At 38.6% G+C, this 18,031-nt stretch overlaps 1 protein-coding gene across 1 annotated transcript in view; it reads left to right on the top strand.

Moving 5' to 3' along the window:
- The window catches only part of CDK5RAP2 (CDK5 regulatory subunit associated protein 2), an 83,386-nt gene that overhangs the window by 24,597 nt on the left and 40,758 nt on the right, over window positions 1–18,031 (top strand). The window contains 6 exon segments of the mRNA XM_075112262.1: window positions 266–436; window positions 1,198–1,371; window positions 8,535–8,632; window positions 11,690–11,820; window positions 13,406–13,521; window positions 14,978–15,106. Of these exon segments, the coding sequence (XP_074968363.1) occupies window positions 266–436; window positions 1,198–1,371; window positions 8,535–8,632; window positions 11,690–11,820; window positions 13,406–13,521; window positions 14,978–15,106 (819 nt within the window).

Genomic DNA, 18,031 nt, shown 5'->3' with positions numbered 1-18,031 from the left:
GAGTCCAGTTGTTCTGTCTGAAAAGCATTTAAACAATAACAACCTAGATTTTTAGAATACAGTACTGACACCTCATCGAAAAGTTTTCTTTCTTTAATAGTGTTCATTGATGCCAAGAGAAAGGTACTTGCTTAAATACATTCTCTAGACTATTCAATGATATGAGTGATTTAAAGCAATGGAAAGTTCAGCTAATAACGTGGGTTGTTAGTCTTAAACTTTTTAAAGTTAATTTGCTAAATATTCAGTTTCATTTTTTTTGTAGGACCTTAGAAATCAACTAGAGAAATTACATGGTGAAATGACTGAGAAAGAAAAAGCAGTGGAACATCATTACAATATTCTTTTGAGTGAAAGCAATCAGAAGTTGCAGAGCCAAGAGCTAGTTCTCAAGCAGCTAACAGACGATGTCAATCAAAAGGATCTACTGCTTCAGGTAAGTAGACTTAAGTTGAAAAGAAAAAAGGAAAGTTATCATTTGATTATGTATGATGAATTATTACAAAATCACATTTGTATTTGGAGCTACTGTTGGTTTTGATGATAATCCTTCACTTTTTGTAATACTGTATTTGCAGAACAGACATATAATTATAGAGCGTGTAGCATTCAACAGGATTTCTTGTTAGGGTTTTATGAAGCGTGTGGACAGAGGAGGAAGAAAGCTTTACTAATACTTCCGTAGAATTTTCACTGTTGTGGTAAGATACTTTAAAAGCTCTGAAGTGCCTATGATTTTCAGTTTATTGTGCAGAAACTAGAAGTTGAGGAATAGGTGTAGATACTGAAGTATTTTATCTTTTTTTGGAGCTCATTCAAAATGACGTATGTGAGAAGGGAGCAGCCTGAATGTTAACAGACCCCTGCTCAGGTTTCTTTATAGCTGGAGGTATAACCCTGGAAAGTACTGATGGTATTCAGCCAGCCATGCAACGAGTAATAGTTGGGGTTGCTCTGTACCTGGAGACCAAGGTGCATGCCTCGACTTCTTTTTTAATACTTAAACGATTAGATAGCTGGGGAAAGCTTCTGTTCAACCTTTTTTTGCTTGTATAATGTTAAATCGCGCTCTTCTTTTGTGAGGTATGTAAAGAACATATGCCTTGGATATTCTCATGAATTTTGTTTGTGTGTCCACTTTGCAATATAAAACTAGAGTAAATTTTGTAAGACTGTCTCGTTGTTTTCGTTTGTTAGAAACTTGATGGAACAGCTAAAGAAAAGGATGCAGAATTGCAGGAGCTCCTGAATAAGTACAAGAACCTTCTAAGAGCCAATGAAGAGCTTGAACTGAAAAATGAGCGCTTAGTAAAGGAAAAATGTGCTGCACAGTCTCAACAGTCAATCATCAAGATAGTTAGAGAGTTGGAGGTGAGTTTTTCGTAACTCTGATCATTTGCAGATAAATATCTTGACTTCAAATTGAAGAGAATTTTGACTTTGGGTTCAAAGGTGTGGACTCATACGCGCTGTGATTCACCCATGTAGCGAGGGGCTGTATTTCCTTCATATCAGTACCACGTCAAAATGTTCTGTATTATTAAAAAGATAACAATGGATTTATTAATAGTTGTGTCATATGAGTTGCGTGATTGTGGTGGTATTGATCTGGCATCGTAGGAGTACATAATACTGTATGTACTCTGATGAATTTATATGGTATCACTAAACTCTCTATGCTCAGAAAGTGTATGAAATGTTTTGCCTGCCATAAAGAGGTAGATTTTTGTGGTCGTTAGGGTATACACATTTCCTGAGTGGGAGGAGATATGCGTTTCTGAAGTGAGGAGCAGAGGAGAGTTTGTGTACTTCTGGTAAATACGGGGAGAGATTGCACAGAGCTAGTGACCACAGGAGCTAAATGGAGTGTGAGGATAAAAAATATAAGTAGGAGTGAAGATATATCTAGGGCAAGAAAAAAACTATTTTAAAGTAAAGAATAAAGGAAATAATACAGGAATAGAATCATAGAATCATTAAGGTTGGAAAGGACCTCTAGGATCATCAAGACCAACCATCACCCCAACATGACCATGTCTCCTAAACCATGCCCTGACGTGCCATGTCTGCACATCTTTTAAATAACCCCAGGGATGGTGACTCCCCCACCTCTCTGGGCAGCCTGTTCCAGTGCCTGACCACTCTTTCATTAAAGAAGTTTTTCCTAATACCCAATCTAAACCTCCCCTGACACAGCTTGAGGCCGTTTCTCTCGTTCTATCACTTGTTACCTGGGAGAAGAGACCAGCCCCCCCCTCACTCCAGCCCCTCTCAGGCAGCTGCAGAGAGCGAGAAGGGCTCCCCTCAGCCCCCTCTTCTCCAGGCTAAACCCCCCCAGCCCCCTCAGCCGCCCCCCAGCACACTTGTGCTCCAGACCCTGCCCCAGCCCCGCTGCCCTTCTCTGGACACGCTCCAGCCCCTCAAGGCCCTTCTTGTCCCGAGGGGCCCAAACCTGAGCCCAGCATTCGAGGTGGGGCCTCCCCAGGGCCGAGCACAGGGGCCCCATCCCTGCCCGGCTCCTGCTGGCCACACCAGTGCTGACACAAGCCCGGGGGCTGGTGGCCTCCTTGGCCACCTGGGCACTGCTGGCTCATGCCCAGCCGGCTGTCAGCCAGCACCCCCAGGGCCTTCTCTGCCGGGCACTTCCCAGCCCCTCTGCCCCAGGCCTGCAGCGTTGCCTGGGGTTGGTGTGACCCAAGGGCAGGACCCGGCACTGGGCCTTGTTAAACCTCACACAACTGGTACTGTTAAGAAGTTTTTGAATCACTTGCTAACTCCATCAGTGCTTTTTTATTATTGTGTACAGATTATTGAACAAGCAAGCTGCTTTTGAAGGTACGATTCTTGTCTTTTTTTGTGTTGTTGCAGCCTGGTATGTTAACGTCTCCAAAAGCATCAGGCAAAGTAAAAAGAATTAGACTAGTATGTACTAATGATGGAGAAAGCAATTTTGTAACTTTAATATCAGTCATTGATGAGATTTTTCTCAAGGAAGTTTAAAATAAAGTGAGCTGATGGCAAAGGAAACATGAGCACTGTGTCACATTCTGAGCACACTAGTGATGAGATGCTTAATGTGGTATGAGCACTACTATTAAACAAGGTAGATGCAAGCACACGTTGGGTCTGGGTGATATGACAAGCTCAAAGTATAGGACCTGCGTCACTGTTTGCCAGGGTGTCAGTGCAGAGTGTAGCAAAGTATATATGAATATACATGCAGAGAAAATAAAGTCTGTGAAAGGTTGAGTAGAAATTCTACCTCTGTAAAACAAACTGCAGTGCATGCACGTAGCTTCTGTCACAAAGGGACCTAAGAGTGATGGAAAATCATACAGAACTAATGAAAATCAAACAGTAACCTTCCTCTCTACGCCCCACTTCCAATACAGGTGTATAACCAGGAGAGAGAACAGTGGCAAGCGAAGCCATGCATGGTAATAACCCAGTACCCACCTTCTAATCACAATCTATTCTCTATTGCTGGTTCACTTAGTGGTTGTGAACAATACCTAATCACAACCCATTGTCCTCTCAGCCTAACCTCTGTGTAAGATATCTCCTGTAAGAACCCACTTTGGCATATTAATCATAAGTTTTTGGACACAGATTATCCAGAGCTCTGCTCTCACTGGCTGCCTTGGGCTCTTTGATGACTTTACAGTGCTGCACCAACTCTCAACAAATGCACAGCTGGATCCTCCCCACCAGAGAGTACAGAAACCAAGCTCTTCGAGCCTCACTGATCTTTAAAGTTGAAGAAACTGAATTGAGACATGCAGAACTTTCTCTCTTTCATCATACGTTTTTACTTTATTTTAATGTAACGATAAATTTTAAAGCAACCAACATCCAAAGCTCTGCTGGGTGCTTTGGCCAGGCCAGGGAAGATAAATGACAGTTTCTAATTAGACTTTGGATCCTTGAGCCACTGTCATGGGCTAGAGAGAGAGTGTGCGAGGGCACTGATAATTAGGTTAGTCATGCAACTGCTGAGTCTGGTATCTATGAAGTCTCAGAATGAAATATGTTTTACAGCCAAGGAATTTAGGAGTGCAATGGACTCCATATAATTTTGGAAACTTTAGTTGGTTTTGTGCTTAATGCTCTTGTCTTGCAACCAATACTCCTATAGTTACAAAGCTCTTTTTGTTGGAGCACTTGTTAGGTAAATATATTTCTAACACAGATTTTTAGACCTTTGTGGTTCATTTTCTTACTGAGAAAAGCAGCAAAATTGAGAAAAGTGGCTCTTGTTCAGTCCTTGAGCTGTGTTTCTGGGTTCCCTTGTGATGCACGTGTAATCTTGCCATAGCGTATACTGCAGGAAGGGGCCACAGTGATAGGAGTTTTAATTCTCTTAAACTGATTTCTCTATGTGTAAAAAAAATTCTTGGATTTGCTGTAATGTAGCCTTTCCGTGATGTCTGTTTTTGGGAGAAGGAGCTTATATACCACTTGAGGGTGGAGTAGGAAATGTAGTTAGCTGATACACTGCAAGGCAAATATGATGTTTCTGCAGACACAAGGCACTTTCTAATTCCTGTATGATCAGCACATTATTTGACTTTGATTATAATTACTCCTGTATTTAGGGAGTTAATACTGTGCAGTCAGGGAACTGAAGAATAGTGTGTGCATACAGTTGTGATGTCTAATTTGTTGCAGCTGGAGACATCCCAGGCAATGCATGAAAGTTATTGATGTAGCCAGAGCATTGCAGTTGGGGGGTGTTGTGAGAATTGGAATTGGTGCAATTGTTGCAGTACTGCAGAGGTGTCTTAGCTGTTGACATTGATGCAGTCTGCACATTGTTGCTGAGTCGCCATGATTACGGAAAGTGATGTAGTTGATTTTTTTTTTTTTAAATACAAGTGTCCTCTCTATTAAATAGTGATCAGTGCGTTGTAGTTGTTGCTCTCAGTCTCTTGAAATTGATGTTGTGAACACAGAAACAAGGTGGTAGTTCAATTTCTGATGTGATGAGATTTGCTTGTAGCTGAAAACAGCAATGTTTTTTGTCAATATCCATGTCCTCACACTCTTCTACGTGATGCTTTTTACCTGTGACACTGAGCATGGCCTGGTGACGGGAACGGATGTGGTTGGTGTAGCTCGCCATTTCCATATTAGCGGAAATTTAATCTCAAAGGAGTTAGCCTGATGAAGTGATACTTGGAGTATATAGTCCAGTAGTCTTGCCTCTTGCATATCTCCAAGAAGGGCCATAAGTTCCTCAGAACCAGCAGCTTTGTGACATTTTCTGTGGTTGAGATGACGACTTCTAAAAGTCATCAACAAAGTCTTTTGCCATAGTAATTTTCATCTTTAGAGATGTGACTCAGTGGTCCCTAACAATTTTAATCTTATTAGTGATTGCTTCATTTATGGTAGACCATACATAAAGCTTACTGCAATGTTAGAAGAAATTACCAAGTTCTGGGGCTGATGGATGGGATGGATGGATGGACGGACGGATGGATGGATCAGTGAGAAGGTATAGGTTATGGCCTTCATCCTTTAACCTTCAGAGATTTTGAAATGATCCTGATGGTTGCTGTAAGCAAAAGAGTGTTCGCTGAGGCAACTGGATATTCTTGTGACTTTGCTGATAAGTTACTTATTGTGGAGGTATAAACCTTTTACTTTCATTGCTTACAATTTGAGAAACCTTTAATGAACGTAAGTTATGTTTTCCACCACTGCTGTTTAGCAATAGTATTTCAGACTTAAATATAGACTTTAATGTATTAGATTGCCTCCTTTCATGGGAATATAAATCCTTCACTGCAATATGGTCCTGGATGTCTTGCAGCTATCTCCTGTAACACATTTTCCCTCACACCATGTGTCAAGAGGTTTAATGTTTCATTAACTCCCACAGCATTATGGTCTATTTAAGTTACAGAGCTGCCTTATGTTTTGTGTACCATTGGGGAGTTGATTGGAATAATTCACTCCTACGCTTTATTTAGAAAAGACAGTAATAATGTAGAAAAAAGAAGAGATGTTCATGCTGTATCTTCTCATCCTTATTATTCATTAAAGATTTTGAAAAATCAAGAACATTTCTTCATGATTTTGCTAACCTCTGCCTAGGTAGCTACTTGAATTCAGAGTTCAAAATAATCTGTGTATAGTCTGTGACATTTGAAATTAAGAAACAGCTCACGTCTCCTGTTTTGCAGAAAAGAAAAGAGTTGGGAGGATTTCATGAGCTTACTGAGATTCTGGTGCAAATGTAGAACTAAACTAATATGTGAATTCGTAAAGAAACTTAGGAAGGGGGAGCATGGTTCTGTGTATGACGCTGCTTTGTTAATACAGCAGCGATAGACCCTGAACAATTGGTAACAACTGTTATCTAATTTCTGTACCGTAAACTCTTCAGAGTGACATTACTTTGCCAGTGCTTCAGAAAGAGCTTTTAATTAGGATATAGTTCTGTAGTGTCTTCAGTAATAATTGCAAGGCTTGTATCAGACATATGGAAGAGTTCACTAGAACTTTTAACAGACTGTTAACTGACTAAATTAAGTCAGAAGATTTTTTTTCTTCCTATTGCTTTCCGTATAATTGATCAATGTCATTGTGATCAAACATTTTCCAAGTTAAATCGCAATCTGTGTATTTTATGTTTAGTGGCAGTTCTTGAAACGCTGAGATTCCAACACATTGATAAGACTCCTTCTTCAGGCTGTAAGATGTACTTTTGTGTGTGTGTGTGTGTGTGTGTGTGTGTGTGTGTGTTTGTTTTTTTTTTTTACTGGACTCTGGATCACCCACCTCCATCTGTTTGCCTTTGTGTTCCTCAGTACTCAGTCAGCAGAAGCCATTGCTGTGTGTTCCTCCTCTGCTTATCTAGATAATAAACTTGATATGAAGCTCAGTATTTTGCACTTCATATACAGAGCAGTATTTAATGTATAAATTGCACTAGAACCTGGAACCATTTGTTAGAATACAGCTACCGTTAGGAACGATGGCAGATGAACATGATGCACGCGTACAAAGGCAAGGTCACTTCTTCGAATGATCTGTAGCATTAGGTGGTAGAAGCTGCTTTTCCTGCAGTAAGGTCTGACGTGCAGATTACCTTCACAGGAGTAATTTGATCAAAACTTGATTACACTTGCAAAATATTATTTAACATTTGCTAGCATACTGTGAAGTATGAGAGTAAATAATTAAAAGTAAACAACAGTTGTCCTTGCTTTTGTACTGTTAACAGTGTCTTTGCATCGTTAGTGTGAAGTAACGAGATTCTACTGTAGCTGAATTTCTGTTGCAATTCCTTCCTTAAGAATTGCAGTTGGAGTAATAACAGCTGCTTAAAACTCCTGTGTGTAGACTTCTTCCTTGTTAATGATCTGTTCACTAATGATGTAGTATCTCTTGAGAGTTTAGTTACCAATCTTGAGGTTATAATATGGAGAAAATAGAATTACCTTTCATTCTTGCTCTCCAGAGTTGCCTTGTCTTGCTAGAGCCATAAACATTCCCCCTTAGCTGTGGTGCTTTCTTTGCTCTTCCTTTCAGTTTTCAGTTGAAAAAGAAAACTGAGAGAAGCAACAAGGCCTACTGCTCTTCTCAAACAGAGGCACAATATATGTGTTTGACATTAGTACATCTAAATTCACCTATAGATATCCCAGTTATTCTCTCTTCTGAGACAGCTGATATCTTAGATATTTTTATGTAATAAATGCAAGCAAATACTCCTTTAAATACTCCTGCTGAAAAAGTGGCTGTGTGGTTGTTTTGGAGTGAAAAAAGTCTTGGGAACTTTGTGGATCCTAACTGACCATGTAGCATAAGAGACTGGATTTATTATCATAATACTGATGATATACCTCCCGTGAGCAAGACTGCAGGTAAACGATATTCTTTTCTTTACACAAGTAAAGCATCAGCTTGTAGTGACCCAGCTGAGTGTGCAGAAAGCTGACTTAATGAGTGTGTATCTGACATGTTTGTCCTTTATTTGTCAGCTCGATACGGTCCTTTTCGTTCAGAAATGGGACAGAATTTCCTGAAACCCCTCCCCCAAAGAAAGCCAGCTTTGTCCAGGATACAGAGAGGACTGTTAGGGCGATCTTCTGAAATGTGTGCTTTGGGCTTGGACTTCTCTATTTCCCTTTCCCTTCTCCCTTCCCCTTCCCCTGCTCCTGAATGGGTACCTGCCAGGTTGGTCCTGGCTCGTTGGGTTGTACACTTTGGAAGTAAGGATGCTGGGGGTGGGGGGGAAAAGCTTTTTAGACTGTGATGAAAATGATGAACCCCTGTTTAGATGTGTGACTCACTTATGGTAGGAAAATAGTGAAACACTATTTGCCTCCTTTAATAATAGCTCTTTATGAGTATCATGAATAGTTTCCAGATTCATCTGAGGCATTAGAGGTGGGCAGTCCTGTTCAGCAAATTTGGATTTCTACTTCTTTCACGTTTTCTTCAGGACACAAATATACATGTAGTTGTAGACGTGCGAACTTAAAAATTACACTGTAAGCTTATTATGTTTTGTTTTAATTTAGGAAAATAAAGAAGCTGAATATGAAAAGCTGATTCTTGCTTTAAGAAAGGAGCAAAATATTTATTCTACCCTAGTGAGGACCTTCAAAGAATCAGACAGGTAAGTACTACTTCTATTTTGGTGGATAAGCTAAATTCAAAGGGCAAAAGTCAGGAGTTATGAAAAAAGGTGCGGCTTAACTGGAGTGGTGATTTTTGTACAGGCCAGTTGTTCGTAAGGCATAAACTAGCTGTAGCAGCCTCCGTAAAAGAGAACTGTTTCTGTAAGTGTGGTAGTATTATCTAAATTGCTTAAATGTTTCTGAAAATATTTCTGTTTGGATTGGAATCTCATATGAGCCAGATTTCCATTTAGGTACCAAAGCAGGCAGCTCGGTTTTCAGGAGGTACGTGTCCTGTGCTGGAGTATAGGGGAAAAGTCAAACTGCAGTGAACTACTGGGTGCTGGACAATTTGCCATGGTTTACTCCTAAAATACAGATAACGCTTATCTTAAAAGTGGCACTGTGAGACTTTTGATGAGAATATAAGCCAGTAAGACTTTGGAGAAGGTTAAACAAAACAGAATAATTGAAGTTTGCATAGTATGCTTTTGATGTAAAGCATTCAGAAATATGGCAGGAGCAAGTGTGTTTTAACCTTTTAACATCAAAGAACACAATATTTTCGAAAGAAATCTGTGGCCTACTTTGTATTCTATCATTGCTTGGCAGTTGAAGAGGAGATGTTATGATAAAATGAAGGAAATTCTTAGCCTTTAGGTAAAACAAATCTAAATGTTTTATAAAGAATTTACGGTTATGATTACAAATATCTTCATTAGGCATTGGCAGCATTTGAGAGCTAGCTTCTGGCTCTTCTTGCCTGAAGACAATGGCTCGTACCTGCCAACTTTGTGGGAAGGTGTGTTTGTATTTTGCAGTTGGTTTATAGACCATTGTAGTTTGGAAACCATAAAGTGAGTAGCACTGAAGTAGGTGAGAACTGGTGTTTGAATTAAGCCCATTAGTAGTAATGCCATCTTGTGCTTGGCCACAGCTCAGAAGCTCTTTTAGATACTGGAATATTTTTCATTAGAAGTAGTGATAGAAGTCAGATTATGGAGATTATTTCTTATCTCTGGGAAAAGAGCAATGGCTTTTGTGACTTCTCTGTTGAACAATCACCAAATGAAAGAAGAAGCCAGTTTGTTTTAATATTTCATATGGAGGGTGTGACCTGCCATTGAAACACATTCTGTGGGTATGGCGATTGTCAACACTCTTACCTAGTAATGACAACAAAGCGATGTAGCTCTGATACTATTTTTCCTTAGAATATCTTTCAAATGAGGAAAATTATAACAGTTGTTGTAATCGTTAGGGTAATAGGAGTTTTCCACTTCTGTAGAAGAATCGGGAGCAGAATCATTAGTTCTTTTTTCTTGATCTGGAGTTACAGGACGCACAGAGTAGTGCATGTAACACGCTGATTTGCAGAGGACGTGCCGTGTTTCAACAACAGAGCTGGAAGTTGGAGGCAGGTCTTCTCGTTTCTTCTCCTCCTAGTTCTGTGGGCTGAGACGCGCTGTAAATCTCATCAAGGAAGGCTTGAACCCCCAAAGATCTGGGGAGCTGATAAACGAGCCCTGCAGATAAATTCAGCTTCCTCATTGGTGTAATTGCCATCAGCAGTGACATGGATTTTAGGCAAACATCTGTTTTCTTGCTGACATATCTTCTTTTAGGCATTATTTATTTTAAACAACCTGGATGGTTATTTTTCAAAATAAGCTACTGGATGTCAGGACCAAGACATTTCCTGTCTCTCCAGGCAGGGAATCAATGCTTTTTCTTATAAAACCTTTAACTCATGAAAAGTAGAAAATGTGCTTACTTAGCTTCTGGTAATATGTCAGTTTGTTTCTATTCTTAATTTTTTTGCTGAGCAGTTAAGAGCTCTTTCTTCAAAGATACTCTTGAGCGAGGGAGAATTGGTTAAAGCAATAGCTTTTTGTGCCGAAAACACTGACAACAGCACACTTGTCAGAAGACAGACTGAGAGTCTTTTCATACATGCTGTCTTTTAATTAATGTGTTTCTACAGTATGCTGTTATTTTCATGCAAGTGTGATGTGCTGTATGTTCCTTATAGTCTCCTGTAGGATGGATTTAATTTTTTTTTCAAAATTCCTGAATTCTCTAGCATTTAGTGCAGTGGATTGGAAATTCTACAGCGGCTTAATTTATCTTAAAACCCTGTGGTTCTGAGCGAAGTAAATGTGAAAATAAATAATACAATGTGTTCAGTAACACCTTGTTATTTATTTGTTACAAAATCCAATTTATTTAATTTTATCACAATTTCAGTTTTTAGTATACTTAAGTCTTTTTATAGACTGATCAGAATAGTCTTGTCGATGTTGTTGGAGGGTATGGGGAAGATCTAGCAAGGGACAGCTATAGGGGCTGACACCGTAGGGCCTGAGGGACAGCAACTGATGCTAAAGTAAGAGCTTTAGTGGTCATCTTGGAAGAAAGCTGCCTAAAGAATTAGTTCATGTTGGCAAGTTATCATGTGTAAGTTTTGGCATTTACACCACATTGGAGATAATTGGGACGATTTAGACCTTAAAAGGTCTTTTTACAGACTGTCGGATAAATGAAGAAATATAACAGTTGTGTCTGGATCATATTTTCAATGAAACACGATTTTTAATTCTTTTCTGAAGTGGAGCATTAGATTATATACTATAGTTCTGTAGCACGGGAGCAAAGTTTCCATGGTCACCGGATAATGGAATAGCCAGAGCCATCAGCAATATGTGATAATATTTTTCTGGCATACTTTTCAGAAGTTAGTAATTTTGATTTTCCGTAAAAAGAATTACACAGAAGTTGGCTGGTAGAACAGAGCTGTCGTATTTAAGCTGACTTACAAGCAGCACAGCTCAAAACAGCAAGAAAAGGACATATATGTAAAGGTTTAGTCTCATCTTTCTATGTAGGGATTTTTTTATTCTTGTGCATCAAAATGATGTAACTGTGTGATGAAAAACAGCCATGGCTAATGTGAAACTGGCTCTTTGTGGAAGCCTGGATGTATAAAAGATGGTGAAGTGCACAACAAAATGCTTTGCATCGAAGCTTGACGATTTTTTTTTCTCCTTTTTTTTCAGTATAAATAGCTTGCAAACGGAACTAAACAACATTTTCATGTTGCGAAAACAACTAGAAGAAGACATTTTAGCTAATCGGAATCTGCAGAAGGTCTTAGAAGATCAGATTAAGGACATGAAAAACCGACAAGGTCTGTATACATGTGCAGCCCATCCCTTTTCTTGATGATCTTGCACAAAAGAAAACTGGTTTTATTACAGTCAGTTTGCTGGGATGGAGAAGAAATGTTTGAGAGTAGAAGAAGGTGTGAAAAACTTCTTTTCAGCTTTCTATACTGGAAATTATTTGGGGGATTTGTAACAGAGTGTCTTTGCGCAATCAGGGCATATACAGACGGAGAGCTTTTTCTCTTTCCATGCAGCAAATGTTAGTAATTCTATAGCAATTCTACTGCAGTGATCATTTCAAGCTGCCTACAATTTTGTACCCATAGAATTTACCGTTTTCTGCAGAAGTCAGAGATTCCTGGCTTTGAATAAATCTGTGGCCATGGGATCTCTTTCTGACCATGGAATGTAATTATTTCACAATACTTTGGTAAAGAGTTTGTGTCTCAGGAAATGGCCAGACACCTCCTAACAGAAGTAGTATTTCCAGAGACAGAAAAAATAGCTAGAGGTTTTGTTATTATGTAATTCTGAAATAGTAGAGGTTTTAAATATAACTTATCTTCTAGCTTTTTTATTGTACTTCTTTGGAGATGCTTTTAGTATATACTTAGATATAGAAAAGAATAATGTAAGTGGACATTGTTAAATATAGTTTACTGCATATATACAGATGTATCTGTTGTATTCTATAGGGGATATATAAATAACAAAAAGTCTGCTCACTTACCCCTTTAAACTTAGATTTTCAATTTTAGCATCACTCCCTTGACAACTATGATAATTGACAAAAGGTTTTTGAGGTTTCCAACCTCAAAAGCACAGAGATGATGAGCAACGAGGGTAGGCCAAAGGGTCTTGTGGATACTCCTGGGTGTTCAGGAGCAGCTGTGCTGAGGGTGAGGCTGCTAGGAATGAAAGCTCTGAAAATTAGTACATCTGGGAAGCTTTGGGTACTTGCAGCAGCCATGGGATAGTGTCAGAGCTGGGAATAGGATTTGGATGTCTCTTCTTTGTCCTAATTTAGATATGCTTTCTCCCTATCTGATGAGGTATATTTATAGAATTAACTGTCATCTATATTGTAAATGAACAGGTGTTTATTGAAACATAACAAATTGCTCCTGCAATGACAGAGGAAATGAATAAGTAGCTATTTTCAATTCAATTAACGCAATCTTTTGACCCAAAAGCAAAATGAATTCAATAACTTTGTCTAACCCGGCTTTTTGCCTGGAGACCTTGAGTTCATGTTCATAAAAATATAGTTAAAACAGAATGACTGTTCATGCCTTACTTATCCTTCCTAAAAATTATTTCTGATTTTAATGCTAAACATGCAAATTATAACTCAGCATTACATTCACAACTCACGCTGATAACCACAGAAAATACAGCATGTCTATGCGTCACAAGGACAAAGAAATGTGAGGACAAAATTTGTTCATTTAAACAGAAAGCTTATGTTGGGGCATGAAACATTTTAACTGGCCTCCCACAGACTTACTAGTAGGTTCTTATTTGAAAAGGCCTGTCTTTGCATTTTGTGCTGGGTTTTCCTGCAAATAGAGTTTCTGAAATAATTCCTGTCCTTGATTATTTTGACAGATGAAACACTGTCTTTCTGTGGAGATCAAACATCTTACATGAGTATCTGTTTAGGAGAGCAAGATCATTTCAACCTACAGATAGACCATCTGTCTGTTGAAGAACTTAAGAAAAAGGTATTGGCTTTTTATTATTTACTGTTTCTAATGGCTTAATTCTGCTTTGTTTATAGTTTGTGCATCTCACAAAAAGGTTTATTTAGGTACAGTTGGGCAACTCTAAAAGGATTTGAAGTTCTCATCTCTGTGGTTTGTGATCCACCTTTTATGAACTCTTTATTCTTTGTTATGCCACATGAGCTTCAGACTCAGCTGAAAGATAGGTGGCTTGCTGCAAAGATTTTAGGATAGTTAGACACCTGGATTCAAGTTTCAGACTCAGTACCATATTTTAGTCATCTTGTAGTGTACCAACTCCAAAGAAAAGTACTTGCATTAAGTATCCTACAGCAAGTATTCCATACACTTTTATTAATCATGAACATAATAGTGGTGTCTATAATTTATACTTCTGTATACCGCACTCCATCCCAGGATTTACAATTCTTTTGGTACGTATAGCCTGTTACAAAATGCCCTGAGGTTAGTTAATGTTGTCACCATTCTACATGAGAACTGAAATTCACAGACATTAAACGTGCAGACCATTCTCATAAATAAATCAGTATCAGAGTTCAGAACTTGTTCTTCTGAGTCCTTATCCTGTGCAGCGACTGCTGATCCATGCGCCAATTTCTGGTAAGGAGTTATTTTGAATATGGTTGTTTGGGAGTGAACATAAGTAAAGTTTTATACTTCTCATGGCCAGCCGAATTGTAGGCAGGTGTTCAAAGTCTGGAGGTGGGTAATCTGAAGGGAAGAATTTTGCCTCACACTGAACAGGTTTAAATAAAAAAAAGCCCCAGATTGTGACCCAGTCCCGTTCTGGGGTTATACCACTTTTATCTTTGAACACATTCCCTTCAGTACGTTCAGGGACACACTCATTAGCAAAAGATGTTTATATGCCATTTCTTGCCTGAAGACTGATCTGTCTTTTCCAAATATATTAATTAGTCTAATAAAAAGATTTCACTTTCTTCTTCAAACATTGCCTTCTTGATGTACTCAACTTTGTAACAGTAATGTCTGTTCAGGAGTCTTGAACGCGATAGTCCATTCAGATTTTGTATCTGAAACTCCTCAGAATGATAGCGACTTGTAAAGGGTGTTTGAGACAGAAGGACAGGTTGTTTCTGAATGCTACTATTCCCCTGTAGTGCTGTTTTCCCTTGCACTAAAGTGTTTCTTCTCAAATCAGCCTGTTGGTGTGAGGTGCACTCAGGTTTCTTCTTGTGAAACTTGATACCTCAACTTAATAAGATGGTCTTACAAGTTAAAATTTCTTGAACACTAACTCACAAATAGATAATTCTGTTTTTCCTACATAGAGAGATTGCCTCATGAGCAGATGTTGTAGCCCAGGCTTTCCAGCTCTGCAGTTTAGATTTAGCAGGAGATTTACGTATCATCATTTGTTTTCATACCAGTATGGATGTTACTGGTTTTGCTTGTTCTTCCTTTGGTTCTTTAGGTTACTGACCTTCTCTTGATGGTGAAGGATCTGCAGTCAATTAATCAAGAACTTAAGAAAAAACAGTTTGGATTTTCTACAACAGATTCTCAAGGGAAGGAAGCACTAAAAATATTAAACCACAGTGAGGTAGGTTTTCTGTGTTAAAGTAGTGAATCTGACTTTCTGTTATACCTTTTGGAGTCATTCACATCAGTGCAGAATGAGTGTAAAACCCTCGGGGCTTAGGTTGCTAATTCCTTATAATAACTTTTTAAATTAATGATGTAAACAACTTTAAGATGTTAGCACAACAGAGACTCGGCTCAATGCAAGGGTTGTGTTCAGTGATGTGTCAAGTTGATTTTAAGGAAACAACTTACACATTAAAATATTAATTGGGTCTGTGATATATTTGTTTTGCCAATTGAAAGGGGAGGAAATAGTTAATTTTACAAAGCAAGCAATGTCTTATGTAACATTTTAGCTATTAGTGAACGTCTGCTTGCCTACTGTTCAAGAGTCATTCTCTTGCTGTGTCTAATTCTGTAAGAGCTTAGCTCATATCTCCTCTGCATCTGCAAAACAACCAGGGTTCACTATAGCCAAAAAAAGAAAGAATAACACCTTGGGTCGCTTAACTGCATGGTTGTTCCTTCACATAGAATATAGAACTATATGAAGTGGCCAGTGTTGTGGTAGGTAGGTGCAAGGAAGTAATCACTGGTGGGTGTTTCTTTCTTTTGCCCAAAGCCAAGACTGTTTTTAGCTGTGGGGAAGAAGAGGTCTTGGCAAAATACTTCCACTGAGAAGCATTTTGGGCGCCCAGTCGCTGTGTGTCTTATTATGTGTGAATGACAAAGGATGTTCACGATGCTCTCCTAGATTCTAGGAAGCCTTCTAGCTTGTTGTGAAGTATTACTTGAAATGTGGCCAGTAGTACTTCTCTTTATGTTGTGTTGTGGTTTTTGCTTTCAGTTACATTGTTCTTGTGCACCACATATTGAATAGGAAGGTAAAAATATAAAAGGAATCATGATGGTGCTGGTATTTTGTGTCTTGAATTTCTGAATTAAACTTGAACAAAAAATTACAACAGTTTGAGTCATTTATGTGTAGGGATTGCCTAATTCTGGAACTGTGGTATTGATTTTTCTGCAGGACAGTTTATTCTGCAGGACTCTAGAAAAAGGGTCATGTCTTTTACCGTATGTGCTGCAGATGCACTGGAAGCAATCATCAGAAGCCATGAAATATTAGTGCTTTTTCAGTTTTAAGACATACTCATGTTACCTTTAATTGAAGTATGTTTAAATTATAGATCGACCTTTAGGTGTGCCATGGCTTTTTATTAAAATAATGAATTTACATGCTACTGAACTAGGTTTGCATGAAAAGCTTGTGGGCAATCTCTTTCAGAGTGCATGCACCTTCTGTAGGTCCATATTTTTAGCAATTTGCCCCGTCGTCCTGCAGAGGGTGCTGCACCCCCACTGATGCCACAGTTAATTCCAAAGGAGTTAATGTCCTGTGCTAAAATTATCATGACAAGACACTGTGCGCTCCTGCATTTGTCTTGGCATGAAAAGTACATATCGGGCTACTTACTTAAGAAGCTGTCTACATTAAATTAGATGTGGAGTGACAAAGAGTGAAGCTTGTAAAATATAAATAAGCCTCAAAATTCTGGTGGAGGAAATAGGAAAGTAAAATATTGTATTTTAACCTGTGCCAAATGATAATAGTATATGGAGCTCAAAAGTGAAAGGATCTGTAACTAAAAGTTTTTAATTTAAAAGGTACCATTTTATCAGTCTTGACAATAAATGACAGCCTGGATTTCGGGTTATGGATTGTGACAACCGTGTGTTTTGCATACTAATAACCATTGTCAAAAAACCTAAGTTCTCTTTTCTTGTGTGTATTTTGGGCTAGAATTTATTGTCAGGTAGTGCTGAGATGACACTAACATATGTGCTATAAGAGGAATTTGGACAGACACGGGAAGATGTGTCCTTCTCAGGTTCTTAAAATGAACCCATCTTTCTTTTCCTTCACAAATAAGACGCATCTGCATGTCGGTGCCTCTGCAGGGCATCTCCCAAAGGTCTGACAGCCCCTAGTACTCTGTTTCTTGGCTTCATGTTTGGAAGGGAGGGAGGAGGAGGAGTGAAAAAGGTTGTTTTTGTACTGTCCTCTGAACATCTGCTTTCTCTGAGAGAAGCAGCCTCAGTGATTTCAGCCTTCAGGGCTCCAGGGATCTTTGCAAACCAAGCATATCACAGATTCATTTAGGAAAAACATTCTTGAGGTTTTCAGTCTCCAAGGAAATACTTTAAACAGGCAGCTTATTCTTGATAGACTTTTTTTTCTGGCCTTAAGACACTTATTTTCTTTTAATATCTTGTTGAACATTAGGTTGTATTCCTCGGAGCACAGAAAGTTTCTTTTCAGCCTCTCAGACACAGGACCATAGGACCAGCCTCAGACTGCAGTAATTTGCTGTAATAGTGTGTGTTGGTCTTATGTAATAGTTCCATTCTAAGAAGCGTCACTTCATAAGCCAAATACTGGCCTGGGAAAAGCAAATACTAAAAAACATTGAGTCATAAAAGGTAGTTGCTTTAGGTGGATAAGTTATATGTGCAAATAAGTTTAATTTTAAGACACAAATGCACAAACGTGGTTTGACTGGAATCTACACATGGAAGATTAAACCTTAACAGATTTTTTTGTAATAGCTAACATTATTGGACTTTTGGCGTCCTGTGATTACAATAGAAAGATTTTTTTTCACGATGCATGCCCTTGCTATATGTCACAATCCTATGTGTGTCGTCTTCTAGTTTTCAGATTGTCTTTACTTTGTGTTGTCCTAGAAAACAAAGTCTGAATGAAAATACCAAAATAATTCAATCATGACTCAGAGGTTAGTTTTCAATATAGAGTTCTAATAGTAAAAGGCAAATATATTGATACGCTGAGCCATCTGGTTGCTACCTTTTAAAAGTCATACTTAAAACCATTAATGTTGCTTATACTGTTAGGGATTGGAAGATAAAAAGGCTTTTCTCA

The sequence above is a fragment of the Phalacrocorax aristotelis genome, chromosome 17 (assembly GCF_949628215.1).
Source record: "Phalacrocorax aristotelis chromosome 17, bGulAri2.1, whole genome shotgun sequence".
Taxonomy (NCBI): Eukaryota; Metazoa; Chordata; class Aves; order Suliformes; family Phalacrocoracidae; genus Phalacrocorax; species Phalacrocorax aristotelis.
Note: the sequence above shows the minus strand (reverse complement) of the source record. Positions and strands in the feature narration are given on the sequence as shown.